General features: G+C 36.8%; 1 protein-coding gene across 1 annotated transcript in view; it reads right to left on the minus strand.

Annotated features, from left to right (window-relative positions):
• Window positions 1-14,674, minus strand: part of Esf1 (ESF1 nucleolar pre-rRNA processing protein) — a 54,286-nt gene that overhangs the window by 19,651 nt on the left and 19,961 nt on the right. The window contains exon 9 of the mRNA XM_006983678.4: window positions 12,379-12,540. Within this exon, the coding sequence (XP_006983740.1) occupies window positions 12,379-12,540 (162 nt within the window). The remainder of the gene's footprint in view (window positions 1-12,378; window positions 12,541-14,674) is intronic.

Raw genomic sequence — 14,674 nt, forward strand, 5'->3', positions numbered from 1 at the left:
ACTCGAATGAAAGCCTGTGTTCCCTGAGCACTGTGACCAACAAAAACTGGAGAACAAATCCTCGAGTCACTGCTTAAGTATTCTCCAAGGCTATAGAGTTAAGAACCAAAGGGCCACCAGCTTCCCTCGACTCTACATGGCTTGGTTCTTCAATGCTGTTATTTGTTTTCATGGTTCATCTCTAAAGCTTTTGCTCCTATATTCTGCTCTTGACTCATCTATCCTTTGGCCATTAAACTAGAAATTTTAAGGTATTTAGCAATTAGAATAATTTCTAGGATTGTTTTTGCATTTATAGCATTTTGAATGTGTTTGGGAAGATGAATTAGATCACTCACCTCTTTTCTCAAATGACCATTTTGATCATTCCACTCACTGTTACATTTTATTTTGTTTATATGGAAACAGGTTTGCACTATGCAGAATTGGAAGGCTGGGCTGGTCCCCAACTTACTGTGTAGGCCAGACAGGCCTTGAACTTGTGGTGTCCTCTTGGCCCTGCCGCCTGACAGACGGGATTATAAGTGTGTGCCACCATGCCAAACCATTTGCTATTTTTAAAAGATGGATTTTGTGTCATATAAATATTTAAAACTCCACATCTAACTATGTCCTTCAAAATTTCTAACAAAAGTAGATGAATAAATAAATACCATCATCTTCAAAGAAGACAGAAATGTAGTTATATATTTTTTACTCTGGTAGTAGTAATGACCTTGGCCAGCTTAGGCTTTAACACCTATTCATTCAAATTTACCTTTGGTCTCAGGATACAAAATAAATCTGGTAGAGATTAGATGGATGCAAACCTTCCCTCCCACATATACTTCCCTCCCTTTGAACTTCAAAATACTTGGTAGATGTTAAAATATATAGAACTAGTAACAACAGTGCTGTGAGTGCTAAAGACCAGGTTGAAACAGGTGAGTGCTAAGGTCCATTTCCTGGCTGTTAGGCAAATACTTAATCTCCAAATTTCCAAGACTTAGAAAAGTATTAAATTATATATAAAATACTGAGGGTAGGAGCTCTGATTTGTTAGATGCAAAAAAAAAAAAAAAAAAAAAAGAAACACAAACTTCAATTAAAAAATATATCTGGGGTTGGAGAGATAGCTGAGAAGTTAAGAGCACTGATTGCTTTCAGAGGACCTAGGTTTGATTCCCAGCACCCACATGGTGGCTCAAAACCACCTGTAACTCCAGTTCTAGGTATCCAATGCCCTTTTCTGTCCTTTGTGGGCACCAAGCATGCCCTGAGTTCCTATTACACAAGCAGATAAAAGACTCATACACATAAAAGAAATCACTAAAACTCATTCTTTATGAGAAAAACATTTTATATTAGTACTCAGTTTTTAGAAGATATGTGAATGATACAGTCATATACAGATCTTCAAATGAACCAGTAATGTACCTAGGGAATGTAAGATGAGATCCTCATATAGGAGAAGGCAGTAAATTCTGATAAAACAAGTTGATTTCACATAACAAGATAGAGTAATATATATAATGCACACAGATCAGCATATAATCACTCTAACCTCAAACTTCATAGATATACTATTATATTATTAGATGACAGTTAAATCTTTAAAATCTTTTGTTTTTATTTTTTTGAGACATAGTTTGCCCTAGAACTCATGATGTGAATTCACAAAGATCCACCTGCCTTTGCCTCTCAAAAGCTGGGAATAAAGGTATGTGCCACCATGCCCGTGGCTAGAGGTAATTTCTGAAAAGGGGTTATGTGATTATTTGCATCATGTAAGTAAGATGTCATTTTATTTGGTACTTGAATATATAGTTCTTTTTCCTAAGTTCTTTCACATTCCATAATATTTAGCACAGTCCCAAACACACACTAAGTACTTAATAAACACGTCTTGAACTATTTGAAGGAAGGATTATTTCCTGCCAAGTGTTTGATCTTTGATGTTTAGAACATATTATTTCCAATAGAAAATGAATCAAAACTTTAAGTTCCAAATGGCTTCTGTCTCTAACTGGTTCACATGAACCACTAGTTCTAGAATAATGCATGCATTATTTATCCTTAGGAAATAATATTTCTCTGGAACTTTGTTTCTAGCAATAAAGAAATAATATCTTGAGTTCAAGTCAGTCTGTAGTTTCCTTTGCCTGGCTCTCACTTACTATACCAAAATAGAAGACTGACAAACACATTGCAGTGAATTAACACACCACCACAGTAACTTAAAAATGCTTTGTTCTCATTGTCATCATGAGGTCATTTAAATCTCTTGCCACAGATTACAGTTGTTTATGTTCTGAATTCTTAAAAATATGCCCATCTCAGAAGTCTCTTGGCAAATGCACAAGAACATTCTTCAGAGTCGGTTTAGCCTCATTTAAGAGAAGACACGATGTGACTGAAAAACAACTTCATTGTAACTGCTTTTAGTTTTGTACAAATTGGTTAAAAAAAATCTTTAAGCATATGTCCACAGACTGATAAAGATATCAATAATCCCACAAATAAGGGGTAAAGCCCCTTCTAAAGCGAGCCACAACTACAGATGATTCAATATGGCAATAATAATTTAATAAGCACAATCTATTCAGAATCATTTTGGCAGTTTCTGTGCATACAAAAAGACTCATAAATATTCTCACAAAATCTATAAGAAGAATATACATTCCTCCTGACCTTATCCATATGAAATATTTGAAGTCTTCAAAGGATATGAATGTTTTAAAACAACTCAACTAGGTACTATTACAGGCTTTGTTTATAAAAACAAAATGCAGGTTTTAAGAGTTCTCATATAGGTCAAAACTGGCACTTTTTACTTAAATAAAGGCTTAGGACTCACTGGGAGTATTTATGAACACTTACATATCAATCTCTTAAAATTTTTGTGTGTGTTATAAATTAGACTATGTGGCACTCAATTCCAAACGCTTTTAAAATGTTACTAACTACCGTCACTAACACCAAAACTCCAAATGTGGAACTCATTCTGGATACTGGGTTTTATAGAGGAAAACCACCAGTCATGTCCTGAGGAGCACTGCCATCAAGGCACCTCTTCAAAATAGCATATTACTCCCGAAAGTGTTAGGACAAGGAAGGACACATTTACTCACGTAACTAGGGTCAAAGGGACACCTAGTCCAGAATAGTAGCTAGTGCGAGTCCTACAGCACACATCTTATAAACGTCTATAGAATAAGAAAGCAAGGGAAGGGAAAAGTGACTCAAATCTGTTTCACCCCACTGACTGGGAGCAACAACACATGGAATTGGAAAGTAAAATAAAAACTAGTTCTGCAATAATAGCAAATAGCTAATGCTGTCAGTCAATCAAAGTCAACAAATGTTCTCTGGCTGTACTCAATACTATTAGAATCCTGTTACATTTACTATGTGAAAACAACAAAGATAAAATAAGGATAATAAGGATAAGTCTAAGAAAGATGCTCAGACTGGGAATTTCTACTCACCTAACAATTGTGTCTCCCCCCAAAACATTTAATAAATATTCACAGATGTGCCCAAAGTACTCATTGAATAGATGTTACTTTTTGTTGTTATTGTCTAAAGTTATTTCACTTTAGACAATAACAACACTGGTAGAAAATGCTTTACATATGTCTAGAACTTAAGTTATCTTTCTCTAACCTTTTCTAAATGCCCTTTCATTCTCCCTTAAAACAATAATGGCTTCCACTTCCAAGGGTATTAACTTTACTACACATCAAACTGTCCCCTAGGCCTGCTTCTTAGAGTTCAATGTTCTTAAAACACTGACTTCAAATACAAGACATGTGGGCCTCATTAGGGAGCTATTGTTTCTTGTATTTGTCTCATGTTTATTTGTATGTTTTCCTTGCCTTCCAAGCAGCTTGTAATCACAGTAACATACTACCAAGATAGCCTCATATTTGCAGACTAACTTCTGGCCAAGTCTGGGAAAGACAATCTGCTAATTTATTGATGGCAAAGACTAAGAAATTATTTGTTCTATTGTGACTTTTATACATTTATTGGCAAGGTAGAAAATGAATGAAATCTTTTACATGAATGACTAAGATACAAAGAAAAAGAATTCCTGAGTCAAGTCTCAACAAGGAAGCCCAAACAGAAATATTAAACTAGTTCAGAAGCAGGGAGTTTTCCTTGGGGATACATACTAAGCTAATATGTCTAGTATGGATTTGGGGTTGTAATGGGCTGCTAGCCAAGGAGGCAGGGGACAAAGTTTGGAGTCTGATCATGGTGGGAGGTCCTGGGATCTTTAAATGTGCCCCCACTAGATGATGACCCTCCCCCTACAGTTCAGGGGGAGTACATGCAGATCAGGGGGAGTAAAAATACAGTTTCCTTAGAGACTTTGTAACCACAAGCCCACAAAGCCACGGACTTGTAGCTGGAATTCACACTACTTGTGTGGTCCCAAATACACCAACTCAAAAATTCGATAGGTCTTGGATTAGAAATGCCCCAGGCACCTGACAAATACTCTCTAAAAAAGGCCTTCTGATACAGATTTCTTATAAGAAGAGAAAGATCTGAGACAACAAGATTCCAATTAAAATCCCCGATGAACTAGAGAAAGTAGAAACAAAAACCAGTAAGACAGAAACATAAACTACAGATTTGGAAATTGAGATACAAAATATAAAATCAGCACTTAAAAAAGTGAAAGAGGAAATTTAAAAAATTAAGATTATCAAAAGGATGATACAAGTTTGGAGGAAAAAAGAAAAAAGCAACTCCCAGAGATGAAAAACAACTAGTCAGTGTCCAGGTTACAACACATATACTACAGAGAAAGACTCAATCAATGAAATAAAAGCAGAACTGAAGAAATTAGCCAGTAAGTTGTGTAGATACAAAGGTACAGAAGTCAAGAGTTATCAGACACAAACGAAGAAAGTAACACATAAAACACAAACCAAACACGATTTCTAGAAGGGAAACCAGAGAAGATGAAGACAACCTAGGACTTTTAAGAGGAAAATGGTAGAGGAATTTTCAGCAGATGAAAGATACTATTTAAGCTACAGTATTCAATTAATTCCAAGCAAGAGTTAAAAATAAGCAAAAACAATCATACCACCTACACCATTCTAAAGTCTAATACAGCAGACGGTAAACATACTTTAAAGCTAGGAACCCAATACAGCACCTTCTGAACTGGCGTCCTCACATACACGGACAGTCCATTTCCTTCTTCTGGGAAAGGGGTTAAGATGCGGACTGGCCCAGGATATCCACAATAGCAGGTGCTCTCCCTGCTCTAACCTGCAACACTCACAGCCTCACCAGCACAGCTAGGTCTAAGAACAGATTCGCCAGAAATAGTCTCTTTTCTTTTATCACTATTTATTTTGGCTACCACAAAAAGCATCAATATGCATAAAATAAAAATAAATAAAATCTTAAATTTAAAATTTAAAAATAAAAACCTAACCCAACAAGAGGGAAATCATGCCTGGTAGTAGAAACCTAGCCAACTATACAGGGCCAGTGAATTCATGTATCTTAGAGGAGAACCCACAACCACCATTTTACTAAGCCAGCATAATCCCTAACTATATTCTGAATATTTGTCATTATACCCACAAATAAGTGTAGTCCTCACCTCTCAACAAGCAAACTTCTTGTTGCAACACATGGAGGCCATTACAAAAAACCACAACCAATCAAAATGCAGTTGCAGAGCCTAGTCCCAAAGGCTATATTTACAATACAACTGGTGGACCTAAGGCTCAGGAATCACTGCGGAAGAGGGGCAGAAAGAAAGGCTGTAAGAGCCACGGGAACTGGGATTTACTGAGACACTATGTCTCCTATGAATGTCAAAAGCTACATCCAGAAAGTCTCACCAACATCAATGCCTAAACAAGAATGACACCAAAGCTCATTAGGCTTCAAGCCCACCAAGAAACTACAGGCAACTCAAGAATGCTAAGAGCAGTCAGTAGAACTAGTCTTCTCCAAAGAACAGCACACCAATTGGTTATAAAAGACTAAACGGTCAGCCCCAGAGAAAACATACACACAAGTAACCTCATACAGAATGAACAGGTTATATGTCTGTATTCAAGAATTATGCACACACACACAATTATGTAACAACAATTAATGCAAAAACAGGACTTGAGAGAGCAAGGCAGTGTATATGGGAGGGTTTGGAAGGAGGACAGGGAAGGGGAAAATGATGTGACTGTATTATAACCTCAAGAAATAAAAAAATTAATAAAAAATCCTATATGTTATTATAAACACTAGAAAAACATAAACAGAAACCAAATGTATTATAATCAGCATAAAAAGTATCCCCAGTTTTCACTTTAATATTATTAAGGAAGAAAATATCTTTCAATAACCCAGGAAACTGAGAGACTGACAAGCAACTCTATAAAGAAAATGTTCTAGAAACACTTTTAGATTTTTTAAAAATTATTTTTATTAAATTAATTAATGAAATTTATTTATTAATTAATTAATTTATTTATTTATTTTTGGTTTTTCGAGACAGGGTTTCTCTGTGTAGCTTTGCGCCTTTCCTGGAGCTCACTTGGTAGCCCAGGCTGGCCTTGAACTCACAGAGATCCGCCTGCCTCTGCCTCCCGAGTGCTGGGATTAAAGGCGTGCGCCACCAACGCCCGGCTTAAATTATTTATTTTTAATAGACATGTGCTTGTGGGCTTGTATCACATTTGGGCAGAAGAGGGTGTCAGAGCCACAGGAACTGGAGTTACAGACAGTTGTGAGCCATCACATGGGTGTTGAAAACCAAACCCAGGTCCTCTGCAAGAACAGTAAGTGCTCGTAACTGCTGAACCATCTCTCTAGCTCCTGCTTCTATTTTTATTATACAGTCCACAAATGACTCAAACGTTATTTACATAGTATTAATTTCAGCTTACTACCTTACAAAGCTTTTATAGTCACCCTGTTACCTGGATGATTAAGTTTTAAAATTCTAATCACCTAACAGCTGTGTGACTCTGCAGTTACCATATAAACTTTCTTTTCCATTGTCAAACTAGGAGGCAGACTGCAAGTTCTTTTAGTTCATTTTTAAGCACAGGTTTTCCATTTGACTCTCCTCTCAACTCAAACCTTTTTGTCTTTTTCAGCCCAAGGCTAGCTGTTTTGGGTATGATATTTGGAGCTTTTTTGTGTTTGTGGTTCTAAGGATCAAACTTGGGAACTCATTCAAGCTAGACAAGTACTCAGCCACTGAGTTACATCTCATCCTTTAACTTCCCCACAACCCCACTGTGGCACTAGGGACTTAACCCAGGGTCTTGCTAGACAAGTACTCTATTACTGAGTTATATTCCTGGCCTTCAATTCAAAATTTAAAATATCTGGCTTTTTTAAAAGTTATGAGCAAAAAAACATCTTGTGAATGTATTTCAAATAATGAATACATTGGCAATAAACAGAAATAAAGAAATAGCCAAAAATTAATGCTGAACAGGTTTTTGTTTTGTTTTTTCACGACAGGGTTTCTCTGTGTAGCTTTGCTCCTTTCCTGGAACTCACTTGGTAGCCCAGGCTGGCCTTGAACTCACAGAGATTCGCCTGGCTCTGCCTCCCGAGTGCTGGGATTAAAGGCGTGTGCTACCACTACCCAGCCTGAACAGGCTTTAAGATGTCTGAAAATGAAATGTTTGGATCAGGGCTACCTAACAAAATGAATGCACAACTGATTCAAACCATTTTGTTCTGAATAAAGAATTAATAATTCAACAGTCATATATGATTGTCCCTGATCTCTGTGTAAACTACTTGTGGAAGACAGCAACAGATCCGAGATTACAGGAAGACGGGAAAGGACAAGGCTAAAGAGCAGATGCTAGAGTAAAACTGGGACACTGCTTTGAAAAGTGGAGGGAAGACAAGGTGGAGAGGAAGAAATGTACCCCTGCTCCATGGCCCAAGGCAGGAAGAAAGGGGAACTCTCTGCTGGATGAGACAGAGGGGCTTTTGCTTTTGCTTCTCTGGACTCCATTCCTCCTTCTCAAGAGTAAGGATCCCAATCCCAAGTGTTTCTAACAAGAAAGGCCTATGATATTCACAGCTTTACCACTGGTGTAGTCTTCAGAAGGAATCTCCTACATCCCATATTAATATCGAAATCTCTCACAAACCATCTCCACTTTCACAATTATCAATCAAACCAGCAATGAACACTCAATTTCCAGTCTTCCTCAGAGACTGGCTTTTACTCATTAGCAGTCACACTCAGCTATTAACAAAATCCACTTTGTCTCCATTGGCACTAATTTGAGTCCCCCAACACATAGTGGCCTCACACACGATTGAGCCTGTATGATAATGAGTATTCAGAGACGGGTAATGCCTGGGGGGTGCTCACCAACCTAAGACAGAGCACCTGTGTGGCCTGGGCAGGCATCTCTATGCAACCTAAGTCAGAAGCTCATTTTCTAGTAAAAGGGGGACCGGTAGAGTCCTGGCCCCCATTTTGGGTAACTGTTGCCTTGCTTGCTGACCTTGACCTTGATATCATCCCTATGCTAATTCCCTGCCAGGTTCCACTCTCCTGAATGCTTAGGGGAAGTTCCTTGTCTGTGTATCCTGCATAATGGGCATTAACAGCTTAGATGCAAGATTGTAAAACATCGGTAGCAAACTTCTGCCCTCCAGGGTTCTCCCATTGTGCTGTAAGCCTGTATTTAAAACCTCTCCCCCACTTCAATAAATGGCATTTGGAAATAAATAAATAAATAAACAAATAAACAGAAGTGAGCTGGTGAAATTTTCTCCCCCACAGTGTAGGCTTCTTGCTACTCATTGCCAATTCCAGTCCATGAGATGATCTCCTCCTGAATGTCCTAAACTTTCTTTTAAAAATTGATTTCCCTCTCCTTCCTCTCTCTCCTGCTCCCTCTGCTCTCTCTCTCTCTGCTTAAGACAGGCTTTCGCCCTGAATACTTTCAAGCACCATGCCTATTAATAGAATTACCAATATGTGAAAAGTTATGTTAGAGATATACTTAATTTATCTGTTTATTATAAATTGTCTAATGAGGCATATTCACTAATTAGATCATTAGATAATGCTAATTACACACATCACCTTATCTACCAAATTCAATAGTCAGACAGGAACTTTAGGAACAGTATATAGCAGAAGATACTACTTCACAAACACAAAAATAAGGAATTACAGCTCTTTCAAGAATCTTCTAATTAATGTTGCTACATACCCTAGTTATGGTTGGTTTACTACATTTTCATAGGAACTAAGTATCAATAGAAGGAGTAGTTCATCTTAGTCAAGTTTGTGGACAATGGGTTTCCATCTGACTGGAGCCTGCTATCTATTTCCCTCTGGACTTTGATACATAGGCTTCTGTGGTTTACTCAAGTATAATATCATAGAAGACCACAGAAGAAAGTTCACAGTAATTGTTACCGAAAACCTACATTTCTTAAGGTAAAACTACCAAAATATACATGACATGAAATGTACCTTCACAAATGCCTCAAAAACTAAGTATTATTAGTCCTACTCTTCAAATGTGTAAACCAATGTTAAGAAAGAGTAGCTCAATTATCTCATACACTACATAATATGTAAAAAGACCTCTTTCACTATTATACTCAAATGCACACATAGGCATGCATATAATATGTGTTCACAGTAAAAATACCCTATCGGGAGCTTTCAAAAATAGAGTTTAGGCTTGCAAGTTGGCTCAGTGGATATTTGTCACCAGACATGACAACTGGAGTTTGATCCTAAGAAGCTACATGCTCGAAAGGAGAAAAATGATGCCTGCAAGTTGTTCTGTGACCTAACACACACACAGAGTATTTTTCTTTTTTTTTTTTTTGGTTTTTCGAGACAGGGTTTCTCTGTGTAGCTTTGCACCTTTCCTGGAACTCACTCTGTAGACCCAGACTGGCCTTGAACTCACAGAGATTCGCCTGGCTCTGCCTCCCGAGTGCTGGGATTAAAGGCGTGCGCCACCAACGCCCGGCAAGTATTTTTATATATATCTATACATCTGTATAGAGCTTTTAAAACATTTTAAATCAAGGTGTTCAGTTCTCCAAGAAAACCAACTTTACTCAATTCAGTAACATGTGAAAAGTACATACCTAATAGTGATGATTCCAGGACACCGGCACTCTTACTACTGAAGGCACTAAAAACTGATGTTAACATTTCCGGAAAGAAATCTGACAGCAACCTCAAGACACAGAAAGCGCCCATACTCCTTCCTAGTATTTCTATTTGGGAAGCTATTCTATAAAAAAACCTATAGGTTATTTATAGCATCTTAGACACCTGGCACCTGAGCTTTACCATTTGAGGTTTTGTCAGTGGTAGTTTTACCAGCGTGTGAGAGGACCACAGGCTGCTCCAGAGCATATGTGGCAGCTGTTGTATGAAGAGGAAGTCACATATCTGACTACTGCACTAAGCCTGAATGTCAGCATCTGCTTCTCACTGTGGCTAGCTGCTCTTCACTGGTCTTCTAAAAGGGTGGGGAATGTTGTTAAAAATAAGTTTTTTAAATTAAAAGGCCCTAAAAGAGCAAGCCCAAGTGAAGAGCCCTTTGAAAGGACTGATACTTGTAGCTTTGAAAAATGTTGTTTCTTTTCAATGCTGTAAGTCTACTGCAGTGATAGATCAGAAATATGGTTAAGCATTTGACAACAGAAAAATGGCAAGTGGAACCAGAACTTACCTAAGGTATAGCTGAGTCAGGGTAGTAGAACTATATATTGTTTCTTGTCATTATTCAAGAAAAAAAAAATAATTTGACATCTGTTACATGGCCTTTACTTAGTCATTTAGAGATGATTTTAAGTATAAAAGATGATGTGTATAAGTTATCTGCAAATAACAGGCCATGATTTTGTACCTGTAGGAGATCCTGGAATGAATTCACCAAAAACAGTAAGAAATGATCATATGTAAACAGCAGTAATCCATAAACATCGCTGTTTGCAAAAGTACATGCAGATTTACAACTATTGGGATGTGCGTGAGTGTAAATGTATATTGTAGATGACAATTCCTGTTTATGCTAGCTTTTATCTATCTTTACGTTACGCATTTTACAATTTTCAGTATACTACTCTATTAGGCCACATTTCTTTAACTATAGCAAAACTGAGATGGAACACTCAATAACATATATTTTGTATTAGTGAAACCTCATGAATTAGTAAACAGTAAGGGCCAGGCAATGGTAGTGCATGCCTTTAATTCCCAGCACCAAGGAAGAAGAGGCAGGTGGATCTCTGTGAGTTCGAGGCTAGCCTTATCTACAAAGCCAGGATAGCCAGAGCTGTCACACAGAGAAACCCTGTCTGGGGGGGGGGGGGAGGGGCAAGGGGGAGAAAAAAGAAAGGAAAGAAGAAAACAGTAAGGCTACAGGAAAAGGGATCACTTGAGAATTATAGTGTTTTTTTTTCTTTTTTTTTAAAGAATTGTAATAACTAGAAAACATGATACTTGGTTTCAATTTTCTATATTCTAAATTGAGGAATCAAACTTAGGAAAGGTCTATTTTTATAACTGAACAGGAATAATCTGTACTTAGTAAAACCAAGAAACTAAGACAAATGTAAGCTGGAAAGTGTATAACCACCCCCATTCCCCACCCCACTCCTGGCCTCCCCAAAGGATCTATGGGAAGAGGAGTTAGAACAATTGTAAGAGCCAGAGGGGACGACTCCAGAGAAACTCCAGCATGCCCAGGCACAACAGGACTGACACACACAGGAGTTTGTAGAGACTGGATGGCATGTGCAAGACCTGCACGGGTTCACGTCAGACAAAATGAGAAGGGGAAGTAGACACAGTCCTATCCCTAACCAAGAAGATATTTGCAATTGACACCTACTAGGAGAGGGAAAATCAGTTTCTGTAACGGAACGACACTAGCTAGATCACCTCATGCTAGTGCAGGCCCCCTGCTCAGAAGTAGTCGGCCAGGACAAAACAGACGCCATGGTTTGTTTTCCATTTTGTGCATTGTTTCATTTCTTTTGGTCATATATGTTTTCTTTTTAGTTTGTTTTGATTTTCTTTTCTTTTCTTTTTTTTAATAATTGTTTTTCCTTTTTCTGAGAAAGAACATGAAGCTGAATGGGTAGGGAGGTGGGGAAGATTTGGGAGGAGTAGGGAGAAGGGAAAGAATATAATGAAAATATATGAGAAAATTTAAAATAAAAAAGGAAAAAGAGCATAAAACATTAATTCTGAGGTGAATTAAATACCATTTCCTTATCAATACATTTCTGGAAAATAGAACTTATAAAAAAAGTATGCTTCTAAAGAAGTATTAGCATCTTTGTAATTACATCTAAATGCATTCAGAAGAAAACTTTTACTTAATATCTAATTCTTACCTGGAACCCACTTGATTTCCATTTCCATATCATTTTCTTTTCCTTTTCTTTCTTTTTCTTGAACAAATTGCAAAAGCTGTCTATATTTAGCAATTTGTTCTTCATCATCCTTTTGATTTTTCTTTGTTTTTCCATCTTCTCCTACACTGACTCCATCCTCATCTAAATAAAACAAAACAAAAACGAAATTAATCAATGTCATTTGACAGAGAGAAACAATTACCTTCCAACTTCAGTGTTTAGGTCTCATGGTCTCTTCAGTACATGGCTAAAAACTGTTGTCAAAGAAATACTGCAATCACAGAACATTAAATCAGACTTCAACTTGTGAATATGAAAACAAAGACTGGTCTTGTACTCAGTAAAACTCAGAGACAATGAAATTTAATAATAGCATTGTCAGAGTACTACACAATAATCCCTTCTATGCAAACTGCAAGAGCACTAAGTTTGACATTTTAGTCCCCTCTAAATGTTCTGTTCAATAAATGGAGTCTGAATGCTGCTGGTGTGAATCTGACACATGGGATTAGCTTCTCAGGCCACACAGAAGAGGAAAGGAAGTTGTTTAGAAGGTAAACCCGAGCCTATGAAGTCCTTCCATTTGATTGTGAATAAGCACATATATTCTTAGAATATTGTTCACCAATCAATGACAAAGACAAAAAGACTACGAGCTAATTCAACTACTTTCACTATGTGAGAAGACGATTGATATTTCTGAATTCTAGTTTTACAAAAAATTTAAATGCGAAGAAACAGTATAAAACCCCTGGGCAACAAACATCAGAGAAAATCAAACCATAAAGTTGTTTTTTTACAGTTTCATTGTAAATTCTTCAAGTCAGTAACATAAATAAGAAATCTGGGTTTTAATGTAAAACACACAAACTTATCAAATTCATTAAACATTGCCAGTGGAGGAAAATTTGGAAGTGATACAGTGATATTCCTGTTTTTGTAACTTATAGTCATCAAAACTGTGATAAAAGCATGGAGCTGTAAAACATCAGTGTTAACACCTTGTTCTTAAATCTCTTAAAAAAAAAAGTGATTTTCGAAAGGAAAAAAAAAGTTGGTTAAGCAAATATTTAAAAGTTATTTTTTCTCTCTAAGTGAATAAAAACGGCTGTGGGCATTCTTTCCATCATCCTATCACACTTTTATATTTTCACTCAAACAGCTGAAGCTCATTTTTTTGCTGTTTGTGCTTTGTGCCACAATAATAATGTTGGATGGAATTTTGTCATGTATCCCGTAATTCAATGGATAAAACATGAGGAACACATTAACAAAATGGCAATGTATTTCATTCTATTAAAAGCTTACTTCTGAAAACATAATTAGAAGCAAGCTCCTTCCAGGTTGAAATATTAGTGGTAAGTCTCTGATGGCTTACTTTAAATTGATTTTTTCCAGTACTAAAATTGTACTTTCTGAAGCTCTAAAATGTGGGATAACTCATGTAGGTCTGTTTTCCTAATTCAAGGACAATATTATGAACGCCTTAATAGTACATAAGATTTTTAAAAATAAATTCAAACAGTGAGCTACTCTATAAACAACTATCAGGAATGTTTAGTATCCAAATTTACTAGTCTGAGGCACTAAATTACAGATTAAGGTGTGTTTGTAATCAATTAAAATACTGAAGAAAAAGGAATGCTTTTGAAAAAAATCATAATTACTATATTTCAAACTGAAAGAAATTAATCTTTAGTTTTAAGAATTAAAATTAAAATACCTGATACAAGGTACTATGCTAAATACTTTATATACATCATTTCTATCTATGAGCCAGGTATTATTATAATTCTTGTTTCACAGCTACACAAAAAAAGGAACAGGGCGTTAAGAAAACTTGATCTGTGTGTTCACTATGTGGTTAAGTCCAGATATGAAACCAGCAGGGTCTAAGTTTGTTTTCTGTGTTGTTTTTTTCCCCCCTATTTTACAATCCTAAAGGTTCAACATAGGGTTTTATGAAGCTTGGCAAACACTATACCATTGAGCTATAGCCCCAATGAGTCTAACATATTAAATATATTGGAATATTAATGCTTACTTACCAATAATATTAGGTGTCCTATTGTTAACAATATTGCTTTAAAATTTAAATGGGGTTAGGTGGGTGGAGAGATGGCTCAGCGCGTAAGAGCACTGGCTGCTCTTCTAAAGGACCTGGGTTCATTCAATTTCCTGTACCCACAGGCAGCTTACCAACCATCCATAACTCAAGTCCCAGGGGGATCTGACACCCTCTTCTGGCCTTTACCAGCACCAGGGGTATTCAAAC

Source organism: Peromyscus maniculatus, chromosome 4 (genome assembly GCF_049852395.1).
Source record: "Peromyscus maniculatus bairdii isolate BWxNUB_F1_BW_parent chromosome 4, HU_Pman_BW_mat_3.1, whole genome shotgun sequence".
Taxonomy (NCBI): domain Eukaryota; kingdom Metazoa; phylum Chordata; class Mammalia; order Rodentia; family Cricetidae; genus Peromyscus; species Peromyscus maniculatus.